The 21,255-nt window shown below is 36.8% G+C and overlaps 2 protein-coding genes across 2 annotated transcripts; both read left to right on the forward strand.

The window, feature by feature from the left end:
• The first annotated feature begins 14,658 nt into the window (after positions 1–14,658).
• LOC108339111 (uncharacterized) lies at positions 14,659–15,675 on the forward strand. Its single transcript, XM_017576259.1, has one exon. The coding sequence runs from the start codon at positions 14,659–14,661 to the stop codon at positions 15,673–15,675; it is 1,017 nt and encodes a 338-aa protein (XP_017431748.1).
• A 2,215-nt stretch (positions 15,676–17,890) lies between these two features.
• LOC108339110 (uncharacterized) lies at positions 17,891–19,572 on the forward strand. Its single transcript, XM_052878092.1, has 2 exons — positions 17,891–18,709; positions 18,826–19,572. Exons 1-2 carry the CDS (start codon positions 17,891–17,893, stop codon positions 19,570–19,572), a joined length of 1,566 nt encoding a protein of 521 aa, XP_052734052.1.
• The last annotated feature ends 1,683 nt before the right edge of the window (positions 19,573–21,255 follow it).

Raw genomic sequence — 21,255 nt, forward strand, 5'->3', positions numbered from 1 at the left:
GCAAACTTCTGTGAGCAATCTGCAGAAGAAAATGGTAGTGACCAGAGAGAAATAAAAAAAAGAGGTGGAAGGTAGTCAAGGGGCAGAGGCAGAAAGAGCTATGATAAAAGAAACATCCAATGCTACACGTGCAACAAATATGGGCATTATGCTGCAGAGTACTGGCACAACGAAGCAGTAAAGAAAAACAAGAATGATGAAGCTAATCTTGCGCAAGACACGTGAGATTCAAAATCGGACCACGTGTTGTTGATGAGCACGATGGAGCATGCAGAAGATGTCTGGAATTTGGCATAGGACATGTGTGATCAAGAAAAGGACCACATGTTGCTAACAAACACAATGGGTCATGCAGAGGATGACTCATGTTGCTGGTATTTGGACACAGAGTGTTCAAACCACATGACAGGAAAAAGAGAGTGGCTGGTGGATCTTGATTCAAGCATAAAGAGTAGCGTGAGGTTTGCGGATAACAACACGATCATGACTAAGGAATTAACAGAATTTTGATCACATGCAAGAATGGCAAGATTGCCTACATGAACGATGTGTTGTATGTCCCAACAATGAAGAGCAATCTGTTGAGTCTGGACAACTCTTGGAGAAAGGATACACAATGTCAATGCAGTAGAATTACATAGAGGTGTTTGATAGAAAACATCATTTAGTGCTCAAAGCTCCCCTTGCCAGAAACAGGACATTCAAGGTAAACTTGAATGTAACTGCAGTTTAATGCTTATCCACTATGAATGTTGAAGAAGAAGGATGGCTATGGCACTACAGATTTGGTCACATGAATTTTAAGAGCTTGAGTTAATTTAAAGGAAAAGGCATGATGAAGGGAGTGCCACTAATATCTACTCCAAACAAAATTTGTGAGGGTTGTGCTGTTGGGAAACAAACTAGAAAGGAGTTCAAGAAGTCTACACCCAAAAGAGAAAAACAGTCACTTGATGTTATCCACTCGACGTGTGTGGTCCCTTTGATGTGTTATCACTTGGAGGTAACAAGTACTTTTTTATTTTTGTAGATGAATGGACTAGAAAAATCAGGATTTACATGTTAAAAGGAAAGAAAGAAGTGTACTCATACTTTGTGAAGTTTTGTTCCTTGGTGGAAAGACAATATGGTTTGCAGATCAAAATTTTCAGAACTGATGGTGGAGGAGAGTTTAATTCAAGAGAAATTGATGAATTCTGTGATGATAAAGGAATCGTGCATGAAGTAACTACTCCATATACACCCCTACATAATGGGTTAGCTGAAAGAAGAAATAGGATGCTTCTAAACATGACCAGATGTATGACTAAAGGAAAGAAATTGCCTCATTATCTGTGGGGAGAGACTGTTTCTACTACAACTTATTTTCTAAATAAAAGTCCAACAAAGGCACTTCCAAATTTTACTCCTGAAGAGGCATGGTCAAGAAGCAAGCCAGCTTCTCATCACTTGAGGATTTTTTGATCTGTGTTCTACAAACATGTTCCATACGAGAGAAGAAAGAAGCTGGATGACAAGAGTGAGAATCTCATCCTAGTTGGCTATCATCCAACAGGTGCCTACAGATTGTATAGTCCAGAAAAGAAGCAAATTTTCATAAGCAGAGATGTGATAGTGGATGAGGCTGCAACATTTGATTGGAAGGAAGTTGAGGCTGACTTGAAATCAGATTTTGTGCCTAGCTGGTTAGAAGACAAACATCCTGATAATACAAATTGTATAGTCTAGAAAAGAAGCAAATTGTCATAAACAGAGATGTGATAGTGGATGAAGCTACAACATTTGATTGGAAGGAAGTTGAGGCTGACTTGAAATCATATTTTGTGCCTAGCTGGTTAGAAGACAAACATCCTGATAATACTGAACATGTTACTACTGATAATAGGAGATCTCAAAGGGAAAGGTTTCCATCTATCATACTCACAGACCATGAAGTGTTTGTAGACACTGATATAATGAGTACTGGTGATCTTGTCCACTTTTCTTTCTTGGCTAATGTAGATACAATCTTCTAGAAGCAAGCAATTGGTGTAAAGGAGTGGAAAGAAGCAATGATGTAGGAGCTTAAGGCTATTGAGAAGAACAGAACATGGGAGCTGGTAGAATTGCCTCAACACAAACATCCCTTTGACGTTAAGTGGGTGTTTAAAATCAAATACAAACCGAATAGAGAAGTGGCAAAGCTTAAAGCCAGATTGGTTGCAAAGAGTTTTCTTCAAAAACCTGGAATTGATTTCACAGATGTATTTGCACCAGTAGCAAGACTTGAAATAGTGAGGTTGGTGGTTGTAGTGACTAGTTTTAAGAACTGGAAAATTGGCCAAATGGATGTGAAATCAACATTCTTGAATGGGCCATTAGAAGAGGAGGTTTATGTGAGACAACCCCCAGGATTTGAGAAGGAAGGAGAATAGCAGAAAGTATACAGATTGAACAAAGCCTTATACAGGCTTAGGCAAGCACCTCGGGCCTAGAATAACCACATCAATGCATTGCTTATCAAGCTTGGATTCCAGAAATGTGTTGTGGAATTTCGAGTCTATGTGAAAGTTGTTGGACAACAAGGCATTTTATTGATTTGTTTGTATGTAGATGATCTACTCGTGACTGGAAACTCAGCAGATGAAATTGAAGAGTTTAAAAGAAGAATGAAAAAAGAATTTGAGATGACAGATTTTGGCAATTTGAGCTATTTTCTAGGGTTGGAGTTCCGGCAAACAACGGATGGTATGTTTCTTCATCAAAGAAGATATAACAATGAGGTTCTAAAGAGATTCAACATGGAGAGTCGCAACAACGCCTCAATTCCAATCATGGCAAACCTGAAGCTGACCAACCAGACAAATGAGAAGAAGATAGATGCAACCTTATACAAACAGATTGTAGGATCACTCAGGTATATTTACAATAGTAGACCTGACATTAGCTATGGAGTTGGGCAGATGAGCAGGTTTATGAGTGATCAAAGACAATCACACCTAGTTGCAGCCAAACATATTCTACGCTACTTGAAAGGGACAACAGGCTTCGATCTTTTCTTCCCTAAGAAATCTGATAGCATAGATGGAGTGTTGGAGGCATGGTGTGATTCTGACTGGTGTGGTGATAAGGTGGATAGGAGGAGTACATACGACTATTTGTTCAAGTACATGGGAGCACCAATTTCTTGGTGTTCTAAGAAGAAAAATGTGGTTGCCCTCTCTTCTTGTGAAGCTGAATACATTGCCTCTGCAGAAACAACATGTCAATGTGTGTGGTTGGAAACACTCTTTGATGAGTTGAAGCTTGAGTGTAGAAAATTAGTGCAACTTCTAATAAACAATAAATCTGCTATTAGTTTGTCCAAGAATCCAGTATTCCATGGAAGGAGTAAGCACATTGAAACTAAATTTCACTTCTTAAGAGATCAAGTCAACAAAGGGAGATTGGAGTTCATACATTGCTCCACAGAAGATCAAGTTGCTGATGTCTTTACTAAAACTTTGAGACAAAATAGATTTGAAAAGTTGACAGTTACTAAGTGTTAAATCCATAGAAAATTTGGATTAAGGGGGAGTGTTGAATTAATCCAAATGTAATAAGTGTCAAAATGACAATTAACACCTATACTTGTATAACATATATATACGTTTTGTAATTCATTCATTAATGAGAATACCTCTCAATTTCTCAGCCTCTCTAAATTCTAAATTCTAAATTCTAACGCGCGTACGCTTGTTTTTCAGTTGGTACATTTTAGCAATGTGTATCGGGTTTTAGTAGACAAAAATACCCTTATATATCATGGATTCTAAGTTTTAAGGTTAATGGTATTTTAATAATTTTCATTCTCAAAACTAAAAAAAAAAAAGAAACCCCCCAAACCCTTACTCACCTCCCTCATTCCTCTCAACCTTTTCTCTTTCATCTTTCTCACTCCAACATTTTTTCTGTCATCCTATGATAACCCAACTGAAAAAAATCAGAAACATTGGCTGTCTTACAAAAAATGATTTTATAATGAGTTTTCATTTTATAATTTTTGTCTTATCTAACTTTATCCAATTTTCACAAGCATAAAGGAATTGGTTATTGACCTAGAAAAAATAAAAAATACTCGTTGTTAAACAATTTCTTACAAAAAAAGATTTTATAATGAGTTTCATTTTATAATTTTTGTCTTATCTAATTTTATCTAATTTTCACAAGCATAGTGTCATCAAAGGAATTGGTAATTGGCCTGGAAAAAATCAGAAACGCTCGTTGTTAAACAATTTCTTACAAAAAAATGATTTTATAATGAGTTTTTATTTTATAATTTTTGTCGTATATAATTTTATCTAATTTTCACAAGCATAATGACATCCGAAGGAATTGGTAATTGGCCTGGAGGGTTTTTTTTAGAGATGATGATTCAACATATGCAGATGATGAAATTAGAGAGGTTAGTGAAGATGGTGAAATTGAAGAGATCTTGAATGAACCTTTGCCTGAAGGTGAATATGTCAATGACTCAACTCTTTACAAATGCAAATTGTTTAACGACAAGTGTTTATGATTTTTTCAATTGAGGCTACAGTAGGGATGACAGAGAAAAGGTTGGAGTGAGAGGGAGGAAAGAAAAAGTGTTGAGAGGAATGATGGAGGTGAGTATGGGTTTGGGGATTCTTTTTTTAGTTGAGAATGAAAATTATTAAAATACCTTTAACCTTAAAAGTTAGAATCCATGATATACAAGGGTATTTTTATCTACTAAAACCCGGTACACATTGCTAAAATGTACCAACTAAAAAACAGGCGTATGCGCGTTAGCAAACCCCATATATATATATATATATATATTATATATATATATATATATATATATATATATATATATATATATATATATATATATAATTTCTACAAAACTCTAATAATATGGTGAGAGGCCATGTTCCCATTCATGGAAAACAAGCCAATATTTTCCTGAAAGGGTAGCGTGTGATGAAATCTTCCTTTTTACTACCTACATGATAGAGTGAATAATTATTTTACAATTTGAGAGGATTCAAATTATTTTGTTTAGGTAAGCGACTATTGTCAACACCCAATTTTTGTTACCAATAAGGAGTATTGGTAAAACCTGAAGATGTGTTTTGATGATGCTGCAACTTATAGATTTTGGATGTAGTAGGAAAATATTTAAAAAAGAAACTTGTAGATTTTGAATGTAGTAGGAAAATGTTAACATTGTAATTTTTACTAGTATAATCGATTATGGTTAAGCAATAATCGATTATCATAAGTCATACTTGAATAATTGATTATCACTTCATATAATCGATTATCACTTTTTTGAAAACTCTCTAATGGACTTGAATAATCGATTATCACTTACAATAATCGATTATTCATGGCAGTTGGGAGCTGACCTTTGGCATTCAGTGTACTTGGCTATATAATTTGATTTGGAGAAATCAGAAGGTAACGTTTTTTTTGAACTGAGAAAGCTTAGAACACGGTGTGTCAGAGGAACGTTCTTAGAGAGCTTTTTGTTCATTGTTCCCTTGCTTGTTCGTGTGAAAGGAGAGGCTCGCGTATCGTGTGTTGATAGTCGGAGCAGACTCTCTTCAAGTTAGCAAGGTACTCTGCCTGGTCTTGTGAAAGGAGAAGCTTGCGAATCGTTGGTCGATTGCCGGAGCGGTTCTCTTCAAGTTGGTAGAGTGGTTCTTTTCGTTTTATTCCTGTTCATTTGATTGTAATCTGTTAAACCATTTTTAGTGGAACTGTTAATCACTATTTATAGTGATTAACGACTGGACGTAGATTCTATTGAATCGAACCAGGATAAAAATCCAGTGTGTCAACTTTTCTATTCCTTACAACTCTTTATTATTCCTTACACTCTTTATTATTTGCGAAAATGGCCGGTCACAATCAAAACCATGTATATGCTGAGGGTGCTTCCATTAACAGACCTCCATTGTTTACTGGTGATAACTATGCTTTTTGGAAAGTGAGAATGGAGATTTTTATGGGGTCTGTTGATAGAGGTATCTGGAAAGCTGTACAAAATGGCCCTTATATTCCTATGAATATTGTTGATGGTGTAGAGACTGAAAAACCTTATTTTAATTGGACTGCTGAAGAAAATAGACGAGCTCAGTTTGATATTAAAGCTCGCAATATAATTTCATCTGCTGTTGTACTTGATGAATTTTATAGAATTTCAGTGTGTAAGACAGCACAGGAAATGTGGGAAGTCCTCAGAGTCACTCATGAAGGAACAGAGGACGTGAAGCGCACTAGGAAGAACACTCTCATTCAGGAATACGAGATGTTCAGAATGGAACCTGGAGAAACGATCTCTGACGTTAAAAAACGATTCACTCATATTGTGAATCATTTAACAGGTTTGGGTAAGACTTTTGATACTGATGAACTTAATGTGAAAATTCTGAAATCTCTGGACAGGTCTTGGCAACCAAAGGTGACTACCATCTCGGAGTCTCAAAATCTTACTCAGATGTCAATGCCAATCTTGTTTGGAAAGCTCCGTGAGCATGAACTTGAGCTGAGGAGATTGACTGCTGAAGAGGATCAAGGCAAAAGGAAAACTCTAGCTTTCAAGTCTGAAATATCTAAAGGAAAAAGCTCAAAGAGGATCGAAGAAGATGATTCTAATGATGAAGAAAACATGAGCTTGATGATAAAGAAATTTGCAAAGTTCATGAAAGCAAAGGGAAAGGACAAGTTTCACAAAGATAGGAAAGAAAGTCAAGAATCTCCATCAAACGTAAAGTGCTTCGGTTGTGGAGAAAGAGGGCACGTAAAATCTGAGTGTCCAAAAAGCAAGAAAAGTGAAGACAAGAAGGAAAGAAAATTTCAAAGGAAAAAGAAAGCATACATAGCTTGGGAGGATAATGCCTCTAGCTCAACGAGTTCAAGTGACACAGAAGAAGAAGCCAATCTATGCCTTATGGCAGATTCTGAAGAAACTGGAAGTCAAGTAAGCGATTCCAGCTTTGAATCTAGTGAATTAGATTTACAAAAAGCTTTCTTTGAATTGATGAATGAATCTGAGAAACTTAATGCTGCTCATAAAAATTTAAAAAAGGAACATAATGAATTGAAGTTAAAATATGATAAACTGCTTGATGATGAAGTTGTTCTAAGAAATAGAGTTAATACCTTAGAAATTAAATTATCAGATGCAAATGCTACTGTTGAACCTGTTGAATGCTTGTCATGCAAAAGTTATATGTTTGATATTGATATACTTGAAAACTTACTTGCTAAGGCAACTAAAGCTAATTCACATGCTAAAACAAACCTTAATAAGAGCAATGGAAACATGCATCAAAATTTTAAATCCAAGGAAAGAAGAACTCGAAAAATTTGGGTTGTTAAAGGAACTTTTATTAAAAATAAAATTAGTGATGTATGTTGCTTTTACTGTATGAAGCATGGTCACACATCAAACAAATGCAATATCAAACATGTTGGTGTTCCAAGTGGCAAATATGCTTGGGTTAAAGCTATGAGATGATGTAAACTTGCAAAAACTAACCCCAAGGACCCATATTGAGATTGGGGACCTAAAATTCTTGCTAACTTGTTTTGTAGGATCAATCTAAGTCCAAGAAGTCACTGTGGTATCTTGACAGTGGTTGCTCAAGACACATGACTGGTGACAAGAAAAGATTCATCTCTTTTGAGAAGAAGAAGCAAGGATTTGTAATGTATGGGGATAACAACAAAGGCAGAATAATGGGTACTGGAAACATTGAAGGAGGAAACACTTTGACAATAAAAGACGTCTTATACGTTGAAGGCCTCAAACATAATCTTCTAAGCATAAGCCAACTATGCGACAAAGGTTTCAAGGTAACTTTTGAGAGTGACAAATGTACTGTTTATTTTAAAAATTCTGCTGAAATTGCTTTGCAAGGTGTTAGGCATAATAACATATACTTGATTGATATTGAGAGTGCATCTAGTCATAGTATAACATGCTTAGTTGCTAAAGAAGAAAATCCATGGCTATGGCACAAAAGAGCTGCACATATTCACATGCAACACTTAAATAAATTAATCTCTAAGGATCTTGTGATTGGTTTGCCTAAACTAAAATTTGAGAAAGATAAACTTTGTTCTGCATGTCAAAAGGGTAAACAAACCAAATCTTCATTTTCATCTAAAAGCATGATTTCAACATCAAAACCTATAGAACTTTTGCATATGGACTTGTTTGGTCCATCTAGAATTAAAAGTTTTGGTGGAAACTACTATGCTCTTGTAATTGTTGATGATTACTCTAGATTTACTTGGACTTTCTTTTTAACTCTGAAAAGTGAAGCTTTCAAAGCATTTAAAACTTTTGCTAAACGTATTCAAAATGAAAAAGATTTGAAAATCAAAACTTTGAGAAGTGATCATGGTGGTGAATTTGAAAATGAATCGTTTGAAAAATTTTGTGAAGAATTTGGCATTGCACATAATTTTTCTGCACCTAGAACTCCCCAACAGAATGGTGTTGTTGAAAGGAAAAATAAATCATTAGAAGAATTAGCTAGAACGCTTATGAATGAATCTAATGTGCCAAAATACTTTTGGGTTGATGCAGTAAGTACTGCTTGTTATGTGTTAAATAGGATGCTTATTAGGCCAATTCTAAAATTAACTCCATATGAACTGTTGAATGGTAGAAAACCAAATATATCTCATTTGAAAATTTTTGGATGCAAATGCTTTGTCTTAAATAATGGAAAAGATAATCTTGGAAAATTTGATGCAAAATCTGATGAAGCAATTTTTCTAGGATATTCTTTGACTAGCAAAGCTTATAGAGTGTTCAATAGAAGAACACTGATAATTGAAGAATCAATGCATGTTGTCTTTGATGAGATTGTAGACCTTGAGGTAAATCCTCTTGAGTCAAATAGACCCATTGCACGTGATGAGGATTACTTAAGAGAAGCCCTTGAGGAGATGTATCTAAATGAAAATTATCCTCCGGAGCTTCAAGAAACACCCCAAGTCGTTGATTCCAAAAGCTATCAACAACCAAGAGGACTATCTTTGGACAACATCATAGGAGATATATCAAAAGGGGTAACTACTAGACATAATTTAAATAATTTTTGTCTAACTGTTGCTTTTGTGTCTCAGGTAGAACCTAAAAATATAAAGGAAGCTCTTCAAGATGACAAGTGGTGCATTGCTATGCAAGAAGAGCTAAATCAATTTGAAAGGAATGAAGTTTGGGAACTTATTCCAAAACAAGAAGAATTCCAAGTCATAGGAACAAAATGGGTATTCAGGAACAAGCTTGATGAGGATGAAAACATCACAAAGAATAAAGCAAGGCTAGTTGCTAAGGGATACTATCAAGAGGAAGGTATAGATTATGATGAAACGTATGCACCGGTAGCCAGGTTAGAAGCAATTAGATTATTACTTGCATATGCATCTTTGATGAAATTTAAACTATATCAAATGGATGTAAAAAGTGCTTTCTTAAATGGTTTTATAAAAGAAGAAGTGTATGTTAGTCAACCTCCTGGCTTTGAAGATTTTAAATTTCCTGATCATGTTTACAAGTTGAAAAAGGCCCTTTATGGTCTTAAACAAGCACCTAGGTCTTGGTATGAAAGACTTAGTACCTTTTTAATTGAAAATGAATTTTCTAGAGGAAAGGTTGATTCAACCTTATTCATTAAGAAAGTAGGAAAACACATTTTAATCGTGCAAGTTTATGTAAATGATATCATTTTTGGGTCAACTGATGATTCTTTGTGTGAAGAGTTTGCAAAAATAATGCAAGCTGAATTTGAGATGTCCATGATGGGTGAGTTAAACTTTTTCTTAGGACTACAGATAAAACAAATGAATGGTGGAACATTCATCTCCCAAACTAAATACTATAGAGAAATTCTTAGGAAATTTGGTATGGATAGCTGCAAGGAAGCTAGTACACCCATGGGTACTTCATGTTATTTAGATAAGGATGAAATTGGAAAAGGAGTGAATGAAACCATGTTTAGAGGCATGATAGGATCCTTGCTATACTTAACTGCTAGTAGACCAGATATTATGCAGAGTGTTTGTGTATGTGCTAGATACCAAGCCAATCCTAAAGAATCTCATTTGACTGCAGTTAAGAGAATTCTAAAATATCTTAAGGGAACTACTTCATTTGGACTTTGGTATCCTTCTGATGCCTCACCTAGTTTAATAGGATACTTTGATGCAGATTATGGTGGCTGTAAAATTGATAGAAAAAGTACTAGTGGAACATGTCATTTCTTGGGATGTTCTTTAGTGTCATGGCACTCAAAGAAACAAGCATGTGTAGCTTTGTCTACCACCGAAGCTGAATATATTGCAGTTGGAAACTATTGTGCCCAAATTTTGTGGATGAAACAACAATTGGAAGACTTTGATATCTTCCTTGACAAAATTCCTCTAAAATGTGACAATACTAGTGTGATAAATTTGACCAAGAACCCCATAATGCATTCAAGAACTAAGCATATAGAAATTAGGCACTATTTCTTAAGAGATCATATTCAAAAGGGGGATTGTCAAATTGAATATGTTGATACCTTACATCAATTAGCTGATATCTTTACCAAGGCTCTACCTAAAGATAGATTTTTTGAGCTTAGAAGAGAGTTAGGAGTGTTAGACATATCTTAGAATCAAAATCTATGCAAATTTTTGCATTTTTCGTAAACTTAACGCTTCATAATCGATTATCAAGTTATAATCGATTATTCATGCATAAAATTCAATTCTGGAAAATCTTGAGCAGATAATCGATTATCATTATGCATAATCGATTATCATGCAATTATGGGCAGTAATTATTGAACTGATAATCGATTATCACGAGCCATAATCGATTATCGCGCTGACAGTTTCAAAAATAGAGTCGTTGGAGCATCCCATAACGGCTATAAACGGCCATAAACGGCTAGTTTTTCCATTTTTCTTATAAATAGCCCCCCATAATCGATTATTAGACACTCCTTTGCACCCAAATACTGCTGAAATCAAATCTAGAGCTCAAATCTTCTTCATTTCTCTTTACCTTCTCAAAATCTCATTTTCCCATTCTTCCTCCATGGCTGACTCAAGAAGGCACCGTCGCAGAACAGCTGGAGCCTCCTCTTCTTCTCAACCACTCCTTCCAAACATAGATGGATGGATTTCAGATCAAGGGAAACATGCAGACTTTGTTAATTCCTGGCAAGAAAGGAAGATCATGGCGGTAAAGTTTATTCGTCTTGACTTTTTCCGCTTCTATGACTTTCAATTTCCAAACACTTTTGCTGAGCAGGGGTTAACGCATCTGTTAGAACAAAAAGGATGCATTTATCCTGATCTTATAAGAGTCTTCTACTTCAACTTGCGCTATTGAGATGGGATAATATCTACTAAGGTCAAGGGAGTACACATCATTTTAGATGATAACGTATGGACCAATGTTGCTCAACTTCCCATCTGGGATGATTCTGTCAAAGTCCATTTAGGACTTGAAGATTTCAACAGGATGATGACTTTTCAATCCTTCCTGCGTCATCCTGAACGGCAAGCAAATAGAAGGCAATTACTGGTTGGAGGTTTTAAAGTTGAAGAAAGGATGATCCACTACTTGATTGTCTGCATTTTATGTCCTAGAGCAACCAACCATGCTCAATGCTCTGAGCAGGATTTACTTCTGTTGTATGGGATTCTAAATCACATACACATCGACTGGCCTGCTCTCATTGCTGACACAATGGTAAAAGCCAAGAAATCCCATTCATATCAATTTCCCTATGCTTTTCTTATTTCTAGGATTTTAGAATTCAAAGGTGTACCTGTTGAAGGAGAACTAGTTCAAACTATTGAAGCTGTGGGATCAGAAATTGGAGATACTACCTTTCGTCAATTGGGATTCATTACTAGAGGTAGAATCCTTATTCACAAAGATGATGACCATCCTGATGTAGATGAAGATGATGACATGGACATTCATATGGCTGACTCAGTAAGTGCTGCTGCTCCGTCTGATGCTGGACCATCCAACATACCCTCCTCTTCCTCAACTTCTATGGAAGAACATTTTGCAAGGTTATCTAAACAGTTGGAGGATATGAGTCTTGCACAAAAGACTCACTTTAAGGAGATTTACGAGTGACAACGATCTGTTGATGAGTACATGGTTGATCAATTTCTTGATCTTGATGTTCGCCTATCTAACATCGAGGGTCATCTTAATATCTCACCTCCTGAACGTTCTCCTAGTCCTGAATTCTAGGTTTTAGGCCTCTAAGTTTGATTGTTATGTTATTTTTATGGTATTTAGTTTCTTAATCTTTATGAATTTCATGTAATTCCTTTCTATTCTTAATATAATGAGCTTTTATTTTGTGCATATATTCCATTTTTGAGGGGGAGCTCATATTAAGGGGGAGGTTATTACATTATTCTTTTTTCTTATGATCAAAAAGGGGGAGAAGAAATATAAGGGGAGGATTAAAGAAAAAAAATAGTTTTTAAATTGTACAGGTACTACTAACTCTGTGGTTGTCCATTAGTTTATATATGTTGCAGGTAAACTTGAGTTGCTTTTAAAAAGAGAGTTTTTGATCATCATCAAAAAGGGGGAGATTGTTACCAATAAGGAGTATTGGTAAAACCTGAAGATGTGTTTTGATGATGCTGCAACTTATAGATTTTGGATGTAGTAGGAAAATATTTAAAAAAGAAACTTGTAGATTTTGAATGTAGTAGGAAAATGTTAACATTGTAATTTTTACTAGTATAATCGATTATGGTTAAGCAATAATCGATTATCACAAGTCATACTTGAATAATTGATTATCACTTCATATAATCGATTATCACTTTTTTGAAAACTCTCTAATGGACTTGAATAATCGATTATCACTTACAATAATCGATTATTCATGGCAGTTGGGAGCTGAACTTTGGCATTCAGTGTACTTGGCTATATAATTTGATTTGGAGAAATCAGAAGGTAACGTTTTTTTTGAACTGAGAAAGCTTAGAACACTGTGTGTCAAAGGAACGTTCTTAGAGAGCTTTTTGTTCATTGTTCCCTTGCTTGGTCGTGTGAAAGGAGAGGCTCGCGTATCGTGTGTCGATAGTCGGAGCAGACTCTCTTCAAGTTAGCAAGGTACTCTGCCTGGTCTTGTGAAAGGAGAAGCTTGCGAATCGTTGGTCGATTGCCGGAGCGGTTCTCTTCAAGTTGGTAGAGTGGTTCTTTTCGTTTTATTCCTGTTCATTTGATTGTAATCTGTTAAACCATTTTTAGTGGAACTGTTAATCACTATTTATAGTGATTAACGACTGGATGTAGATTCTATTGAATCGAACCAGGATAAAAATCCAGTGTGTCAACTTTTCTATTCCTTACACTCTTTATTATTTTACATATATCAACTGTTTGATTAATTTTCTGAAAGAAAAATTATTTTTACTAAAAGGACCAAATTAATTTTAATTGTGATCGAACACCCTTTCCGCTCTCTGAGTTGTAATTCCGCTGCGCTATACTCTTCGAAAAATACCCCCTCCGATACCAAAAATTTTGTCCGGGTAAGTAAATACTTAAAAATAATAAAGAATAAGAGAATAATAATTAATGGTGGGTAAAAAGGGATAAAATAATAACTTTAATACCAAACACAATATTTTTTGAAATGTTAGTTTAATGTGGTAATAATTTGAATTAATATTACGCTAATAATTATAAACAATAATTAAAATAGTATATTGATATAATTTTTTGCGTCAGTTGCTTTTAAAGAGGAAAATATGATTTTCTGACAATAATGATAATCAATGTTTTGAATATTATTTAATTTGTTTTCTGGCAACCAAGACCATTTCTTTCCCTATTTTTTATTACGCACTCTGTCATAGAAAAAGGGGAACGAAAAAAGAGAGAGAAATATTTTGAAATAATAGAGATAGCAAGAGTACTGAAGAATATAGAGAAAAGTAAGTTCTCAGGTTAGAGGAACTCTGCCAAAAGAGACTACCAAGGGAGAACTGGGGGAATACTAAAAGCTAAAAAGGTATGTCACCTCTACACCATTCTTTTTCTTTTTTATTGTACTCTGAATTTCTTACTAAAGGTATTATTTTTCCTACACACCAATATTGTTTTTTTAAAATCATAATTTTTTTTATAAGTATGCGTCGACCTATGCCCGGTTTCTTTCTTTTTCCATCATTCTTAAATAAAAAAATACAAGATCTTTAAAACCAAAAAAAATGTCAATCTTGTTAAACCAAATCTCTGTCGGGTTCGCTTTTCAAAAATCTAAATCAATCCATAATAATTTTCAAAGAAACTTACAAACCTTTTTCTAGATAAAGAACTACGTGATCCTTGATTGTCCATCATAAATGGATATACGTAGGAGCAAGGTCAATCCTTGTCGGGTTCATAAAACAAAAAATATTTTTTTGTTTCTTAATAGTTTCTTTATATTATTTTTTTAGGGAAAATTAAACATTTAAAAAAAAACCACATCAAATTTTTACATTTAATTAAAGGTACTGCCTTTGGGCAGCCGCGATAGGGTACTAACACCTTCCTTACGCGTAACCGATTCCCGAACTTAAAATCTAGTTTCGCAGACCATGTCTTTATTTTTTGGTTTTCCATAATAAATTATGGTGGCGACTCCACAAATCTATTTCTCAAACCCGTTTGTTTTTCGGGTCGCCGTCCCGTCGCGATCTCAGTTGCGTTACTTACATCATTTGGCTAGCAACGAAGAGTGGGAGACCTTCATGGACGTATTGGCCCTTACCTTATACGGCGTCATGTTATTTCCTAAGGTTGAGGATTTTGTGGATTATGGTGCAATAGATATTTTTGTGGCAAATAGGACAAGATTAGAGAATCCTATCGCTGCAATCCTCGCTGATGTTTATGAGACATTGAGTTTCTGCCATGAAAGGAAGGGACAAAGGATTCTATGTTGTTTACCGACATTATATTTGTGGTTGGCTTCTCGTGTGTTCAAGGGGACGGTTGATAAAAGCATAAAAGCGGACGAATGGACTCATTTCTTCGTAGGACTAAATGGAGGGAAGATAAAGTGGCGTCCTTCCTGGCTTAGGGGCAGGTGTTTCATCCATTATTGTGGCGATTTCCCCAACGTTCCACTCATTGGAGCTCGGTATTGTATCAATTACAATCCTACTTTGGTTCAAAGACAGTTTGGGCATCCCATGAGAGGGGCACCATCATCCGATTATCTCACTCCACTTTTCATTTATTATGAAGATGGATGTTTTATTGAAAAACTAAGAGAGGTCAGAAGAGCTTGGGGAAACGTCGTGCGGTTTGAAGCAGATGAAAGGGCAGGAGTGATAAATCAAGAAGTCAGTTATCACAGTTGGATTACACAAAGGGTAAAAGACATTAAATTGCCATTCAAGTCAATCACAGGTCGGCTAGTAGATGAAAGGCAGTTTCTAAATCCAAAGTCTGATAAGGTAAAACAATTGAAGATAGAAATAGAAGAAATGAAAGATCAGAATATTAAGTTGATAGAAGAGCTACAAAATGCTCGCAATGATGTTGTAGATTTAACATTGGAAAGGAAAGAAATGACGCAGGCACATGAAGAGGCTCTCACGAAACAAAACATCGAAAAAGGTTATACTCTCCGAATAAAGTAGGATCTCGCAGCCCCTAATGTTGAGCTAACCATGAGGGTAAGAGAAAGGAATACAACATTGGAAGCCGAAGAACATTGGAAATACCTTTATGAAGAGACCAGAAGAGATCGACAAGAGGCCCTAGGAAGACTGAGGGAAGCCCAAATTCAAATTAAAGAAATAGAGCAATAAATGAAAAGGATGGCAATGTCATTCGAGGAAGAGCTAGACCAAGAACGTGAAAAAGCAGAAGAAAAGCAACATGCTTTGGTGAAGCAGATGGAGAACTACATTGCCAAACAGGCGGAATGGATGAAAATAGAAGAAAGGAATCAAGCCATGATGAAACAGATGGAGAACCATATTAAGGATCAAGAACAAGTCGTGAGGCATTGGTGGGGAAATTTCGCTCAACTAGCTGCTCTTGCTAATGAAGCTATCAAAGATGTTCCCAAGATGGTATCCGACGCTGAAGTGATGACATATTTCTACAACACACCTGAAGAAGTCACTCGTTTTATTAGTTATTGTAAATGGCTAGTGGGTGAGATGAAGACCTTTATTGCTCGAGCTAGGAATTGATATTTTCATTTTAGTAACTTTTGACATTTATTCAGTTTCTTTAAATGTAAAGTTTGGTTTGTTTGCGATGGTATTGGACTGTGTTAATTTCTCTCGTAACGATATCAAGGACCTGTGATTTCCGTTTATTTTTAGCATGCATCATTTCTGCATTTTCGCATAATTCGTTTTCATCTAATCCAAGTTAATAAAAACAGTATAAAGTTTAAGAAAAAAACAACGGCGAAACTTCCACAACATCCTTATAAGACTCGAGCAAACTCCAAAGCTATGGAAGATTGGGAAGAGGAACGTGAAACTATAAAGGCCGATATTAGTCAGCTAAAGGATCAAGTCGGTCAAATTTTAGAAGCGTTGAAAGCCATGAAAACCGCATGAGAGACTTAGTCTGCAAAGGCTGATGATAATGCTCACACTCCAGTACATGACGTTGTGGGCACACAATTCACATTTCCAATGTATGGTTTACCACCAGGTTACACACTGCCTATTGGAGATCATTCAGAGGCAGAGCATACTTCTTTGGCTTTTCCCGTAACTAGTAATGTACTTCTCATTAGTACCCAGGGGCCTATCCACACAACTGAGGCAAAGCTGAATGAAACGTCCAAGCTTCCCCACACAATTGTCGCACAAGATGCTGCTTTGCATGCGAACGTAGAAGGAGCGAAGGATAAACTCGAAGTTCTAGAAGGTAGACTGAGAGCCATAGAAGGGTTTGAAAGTTACGGGTTTGAAAGTTACGGGTTTGGTCGTGGCAAGGTTGAGTTTGGCTCCAGGAGTGACCATTCCACACAAGTTTAAGGTGCCAGAATTTGAGAAATACAAGGGAAACACATGCCCTAAGAATCATTTAACTATGTATTGTCGAAAAATGGCTGCTTACGCTCATGACGACAAATTACTTATCCATCTCTTTCAAGATAGTTTGGCTGAAGCGGCATTGATTTGGTATGCACATTTGAATTCCACGCATATTAGTTCTTGGGCAGATTTGGCAGATGCCTTTGTAAGGCAGTACAAATACAACATGAATGTTGCACCAGACAGGTTACAATTACACCACATGGCGAAGAAAGAGGAAGAGTCTTTTAAAGAATACGCGCAACGATGGAGAGAGTTGGCAGCACAAGTTGAGCCGCCTCTATATGATAAGGAAATGGTTGCAATGTTATTGAGCACACTACAACCACCTTTTTATGAGCATATGATTGGCAATGTGTCTTCCAATTTCGCCGATATCATCATCATAGGCGAAAGGATCCAAATCAGACTGAAAAGTGGGAAAATTACATCTCAAGCCACCACTCCGAAGAAATCTGTTTGTAATCCGGGAAAAAAGAAGGAAGGAGGGGTGCATGCGACATCATCAGTGCCTATGTGGGGAGGTCATACCCCCACTCGTAGCTATCCACCAAGCCCAAGCTACCCTCCCTGTGTGAACAACACAACGCCTGGTCCCCAAATTAAATCTCAATCGCCAGGATATTATCCACCACCATAGGCTTCAAATAATGCTTGGAGAGTAGGAGTTGGCATGGGTCCTGATCGAAACGTTGGTTAGAATACTCATCCTAGGAGGGAACCAGAGAAGAATTTCACTCCCATTCCTATGACGTACACAGAATTGTTACCTCATCTCTTAAAGAAAGGCATGGCAGATATTCGTCCCATGAAACCTTTACAACCTCCATACCCTCATAATTATGATCCAAATGCAAGATGCAATTTTCATGGGGGAAGCATTGGCCATTCGACTGAAAGGTGCATGGGTTTTAAGTTCAAAGTACAATCGCTAATTGATGTAGGATGGTTGAAGTTCCAGAAAGACAAACCTAGTATTGAGGTCAACCCCCTTGCCGAGCATGGAAACGCCTCAACAAATGCCATCGAGGTTGGACGACACAAGCTAGTAAGGAATGTAAGTGAAATTCGAAGCTACAAAAAGATCATTTTTGAAAAGGTGGTAGAATTGGGTTTGCTAAGGGGCAAAAACGGTCTCGGAGAGGCATGTGGAATTCATCCAAGAACTGAACATGTCATTAATCAATTTAGAAGTATTCTTCAGGATCTAATTGACAGAAGTTGCATACAAATATACTATGAGGATAAAGTAGGAGAAGTATTTGCACAGACTGGTGGAGAGTCCAATATGACTTTACGAGAACCATTAGTGATTCGTTTCACTAGAACCCCTCCTACACTCATGAGACAAGGAAGGTCCGCTATCGTTATCCAGATACCTTCCCCTTTTGCCTATAGAAGTGATAAGACTGTCCCATGGAAATATGACACACGTGTGATTGAGGAGGAATGTGATAAGTCAATCATTAAAAGTATATCAGGCATTGGCAGGATGACGAAAAGTGGACGAATCTCTCCACCGTCGCTTTTGACAAAGGAAGATGTGGAACTTTCAGAAGAAAAGATCAGGCCATCATATAAGAATGTTAAAGAAATTTTCGATGAAGAGGCATGTGAATTCTTGAAATTTATACAGCAAAGTGAATATAATGTGGTGGATCAACTAAAACGCATGCCAGCAAGGATCACCCTCTTGGAACTACTCATGCATTCAACCTCGCATAGAAAGTTGTTAATGAAAGACTCGATAGGACTCATGTAGAGCATAATATTTCCTTGGACCGGTTCGAGGGGATTGTTAACAACATTACTGCTAATGATTACCTTACCTTCACAGATGAAGAAATACCTGCTGAGGGAAGAAGGCACAATAAAGCACTTCATATCTCTGTAAAATGCTTGGATCATGCCATAGCACACGTTTTAATTGATAATGGTTCCTCCTTGAATGTAATGCCTAAGGTAACGCTGGAGAAATTACCGTATGATGTGATTCACTTGAAGCCAAGTATTATGATCATAAGAGCTTTTGATGGGAGCAAGAGGGATGTTATGGGAGAGATAGATTTTCCAGTACAAGTTGGTCCTTGTGTTTTCCAGATAACCTTTCAGATCATGGACATTCACCCAGCCTACAATTGCTTGTTAGGTCGCCCTTGGATCCATTCGGCGGGAGTGGTGCCCTCTACATTACATCAAAAACTAAAGTATGTCATGGATAATCAGCTAATCATAGTCTCAGGAGAAGAAGACTTCCTTGTAAGAGGGCCCTTGTCTACTCGCTATATCGAGGCAGCAGAGGAAGCTCTCGAGACCGCGTTTCAATCATTGGAGATCATTGGAAATACCTATATAGAATCAATGCCAGTAAATTCGTACATGTCTTGTGCCTCTCTTATGATAGCTAAGGTCATGCTAAAAGAGGGTTTTAAGCACGGAAAAGGTCTTGGCAAGGACGGACCCTCCTACTAAAACTTGTGGAGAATAAGAATAGATATGGCCTGGGTAAAGGCCCACTAAAGATGACAAAAGGAGAGTAAGGAAGGAAAAGAAAGAACGAAGCCTAGCTCGCATAGAAGGAAGAGATCCACTAATAGGGAAGATCCGCATTTGTGATATCAGGGAGAGTTTTCGAAGCGCCGGGTGGATTAACATCAGCCTAATAGCAACAATCGGGAATGAAGATGAAGGCTCCGCATTTGTGTGGCCTTGCACCCCGGAAACACAGCTCAAGAATTGGAAGACAGAGAATTTACCTGTGATGCTTGTTGAAATGTAATAGTTTTTAAATAGCCTCAATGCTTTTCCCGGAGCATTGGGGTTCATACGTTACGGGTTGACACTTTCTTTTGCATTCAGTTTAACGTTAAATTAAGTTTGTTTTCTTTTTTTTATTGTTTCGTGTTTATTGTTTTTCCTAAAAAAAGAAATTTTCCTTAAAAACAATAATGCAGATGTGACAATGAATGTTTTGAAAACAATAATGTTGATACCCCTAATTTCGAGCACCCTATCAATAACATGGAAGATGATTATGAAATTGAGCCGGATCCCTCCCCAGAACTAATGAGATTAGTTGAGCAAGACTCTAGGGAATTAAAACCCCACCAAGAAGAAGTTGAAATATTTAATGTAGGAGAGGATAACGAGAGAAGAGAAGTGAAAATCGGCACAGGCATGAAAAAAGAAGTGAAGGAAGAGTTATGTGCTCTATTAAAGGAATTTAGGGACGTGTTCGCTTGGTCGTACGATGATATGCCTGGTTTGGATACAGACATAGTCCAACATAGGCTGCCACTCAAGCCAGAGTGTCCACCGGTCAAACAGAAACTAAGGAGAATGAAACCAGAAATATCCCTAAAGATCAAAGATGAAATACGAAAGCAGCTCGACGCAGGATTCCTAGCGGTATCAAGGTACCCTCAATGGGTGGCAAATATCGTGCCGGTACCAAAGAAGGATGGTAAAGTTCAAATGTGTGTTGACTACTGTGATTTGAACCGCGCAAGTCCAAAGGACAATTTCCCATTACCACATATTGACACATTAGTAGATAACACAGTTAAGTTCTCTTTATTTTCATTTATGGATGGCTTTTCGGGATATAACCAGATTAAAATGGCCCCGGAGGATATGGAAAAGACCACTTTCATTACTTTATGGGGAACCTTCTGTTATAAGGTGATGCCTTTCGGACTCAAGAATGCTGGGCAACTTATCAGAGGGCGATGGTGGCGCTCTTCCATGATATGATGCACAAGGAAATAGAAGTTTATGTGGATGACATGATTGCCAAATTTGAACAATAAGAGGAACACATTCTCAATCTGAAAAAATTGTTTGAAAGACTGAGAAAATTCAAACTCAAACTTAACCCAGCTAAGTGCACATTTGGTGTAAAGTTCGGAAAGTTGTTGGGTTTTGTGGTCAGTCAAAAGGGGATAGAAGTGGACCCCGACAAGATACGAGCAATAATGGAAATGTCATCCCCCAGCACAGAAAAGGAGGTACGAGGTTTTTTGGGTCGGCTAAATTACATTGCTAGGTTCATCTCTCAATTAACAGCCACCTGTGAACCCATGTTCAAGTTGTTACGTAAAAATCAACCCGTAAAGTGGAATGAGGATTGTTAGACCGCTTTCGACAAACTCAAGC

The sequence above is a fragment of the Vigna angularis genome, chromosome 5 (assembly GCF_016808095.1).
Source record: "Vigna angularis cultivar LongXiaoDou No.4 chromosome 5, ASM1680809v1, whole genome shotgun sequence".
Classification (NCBI taxonomy): Eukaryota; Viridiplantae; Streptophyta; class Magnoliopsida; order Fabales; family Fabaceae; genus Vigna; species Vigna angularis.

Bases quoted from the DNA above. Each gene is read 5' to 3' on its own strand.
- LOC108339110 (XM_052878092.1), top strand. From the start codon at position 17,891: ATGGCAGATATTCGTCCCATGAAACCTTTACAACCTCCATACCCTCAT. The intron at 18,710-18,825 runs GCATGTGAATTC...AACCTCGCATAG, and splicing joins AAGAAATTTTCGATGAAGAG to AAAGTTGTTAATGAAAGACT.
- LOC108339111 (XM_017576259.1), top strand. From the start codon at position 14,659: ATGGTGGCGACTCCACAAATCTATTTCTCAAACCCGTTTGTTTTTCGG.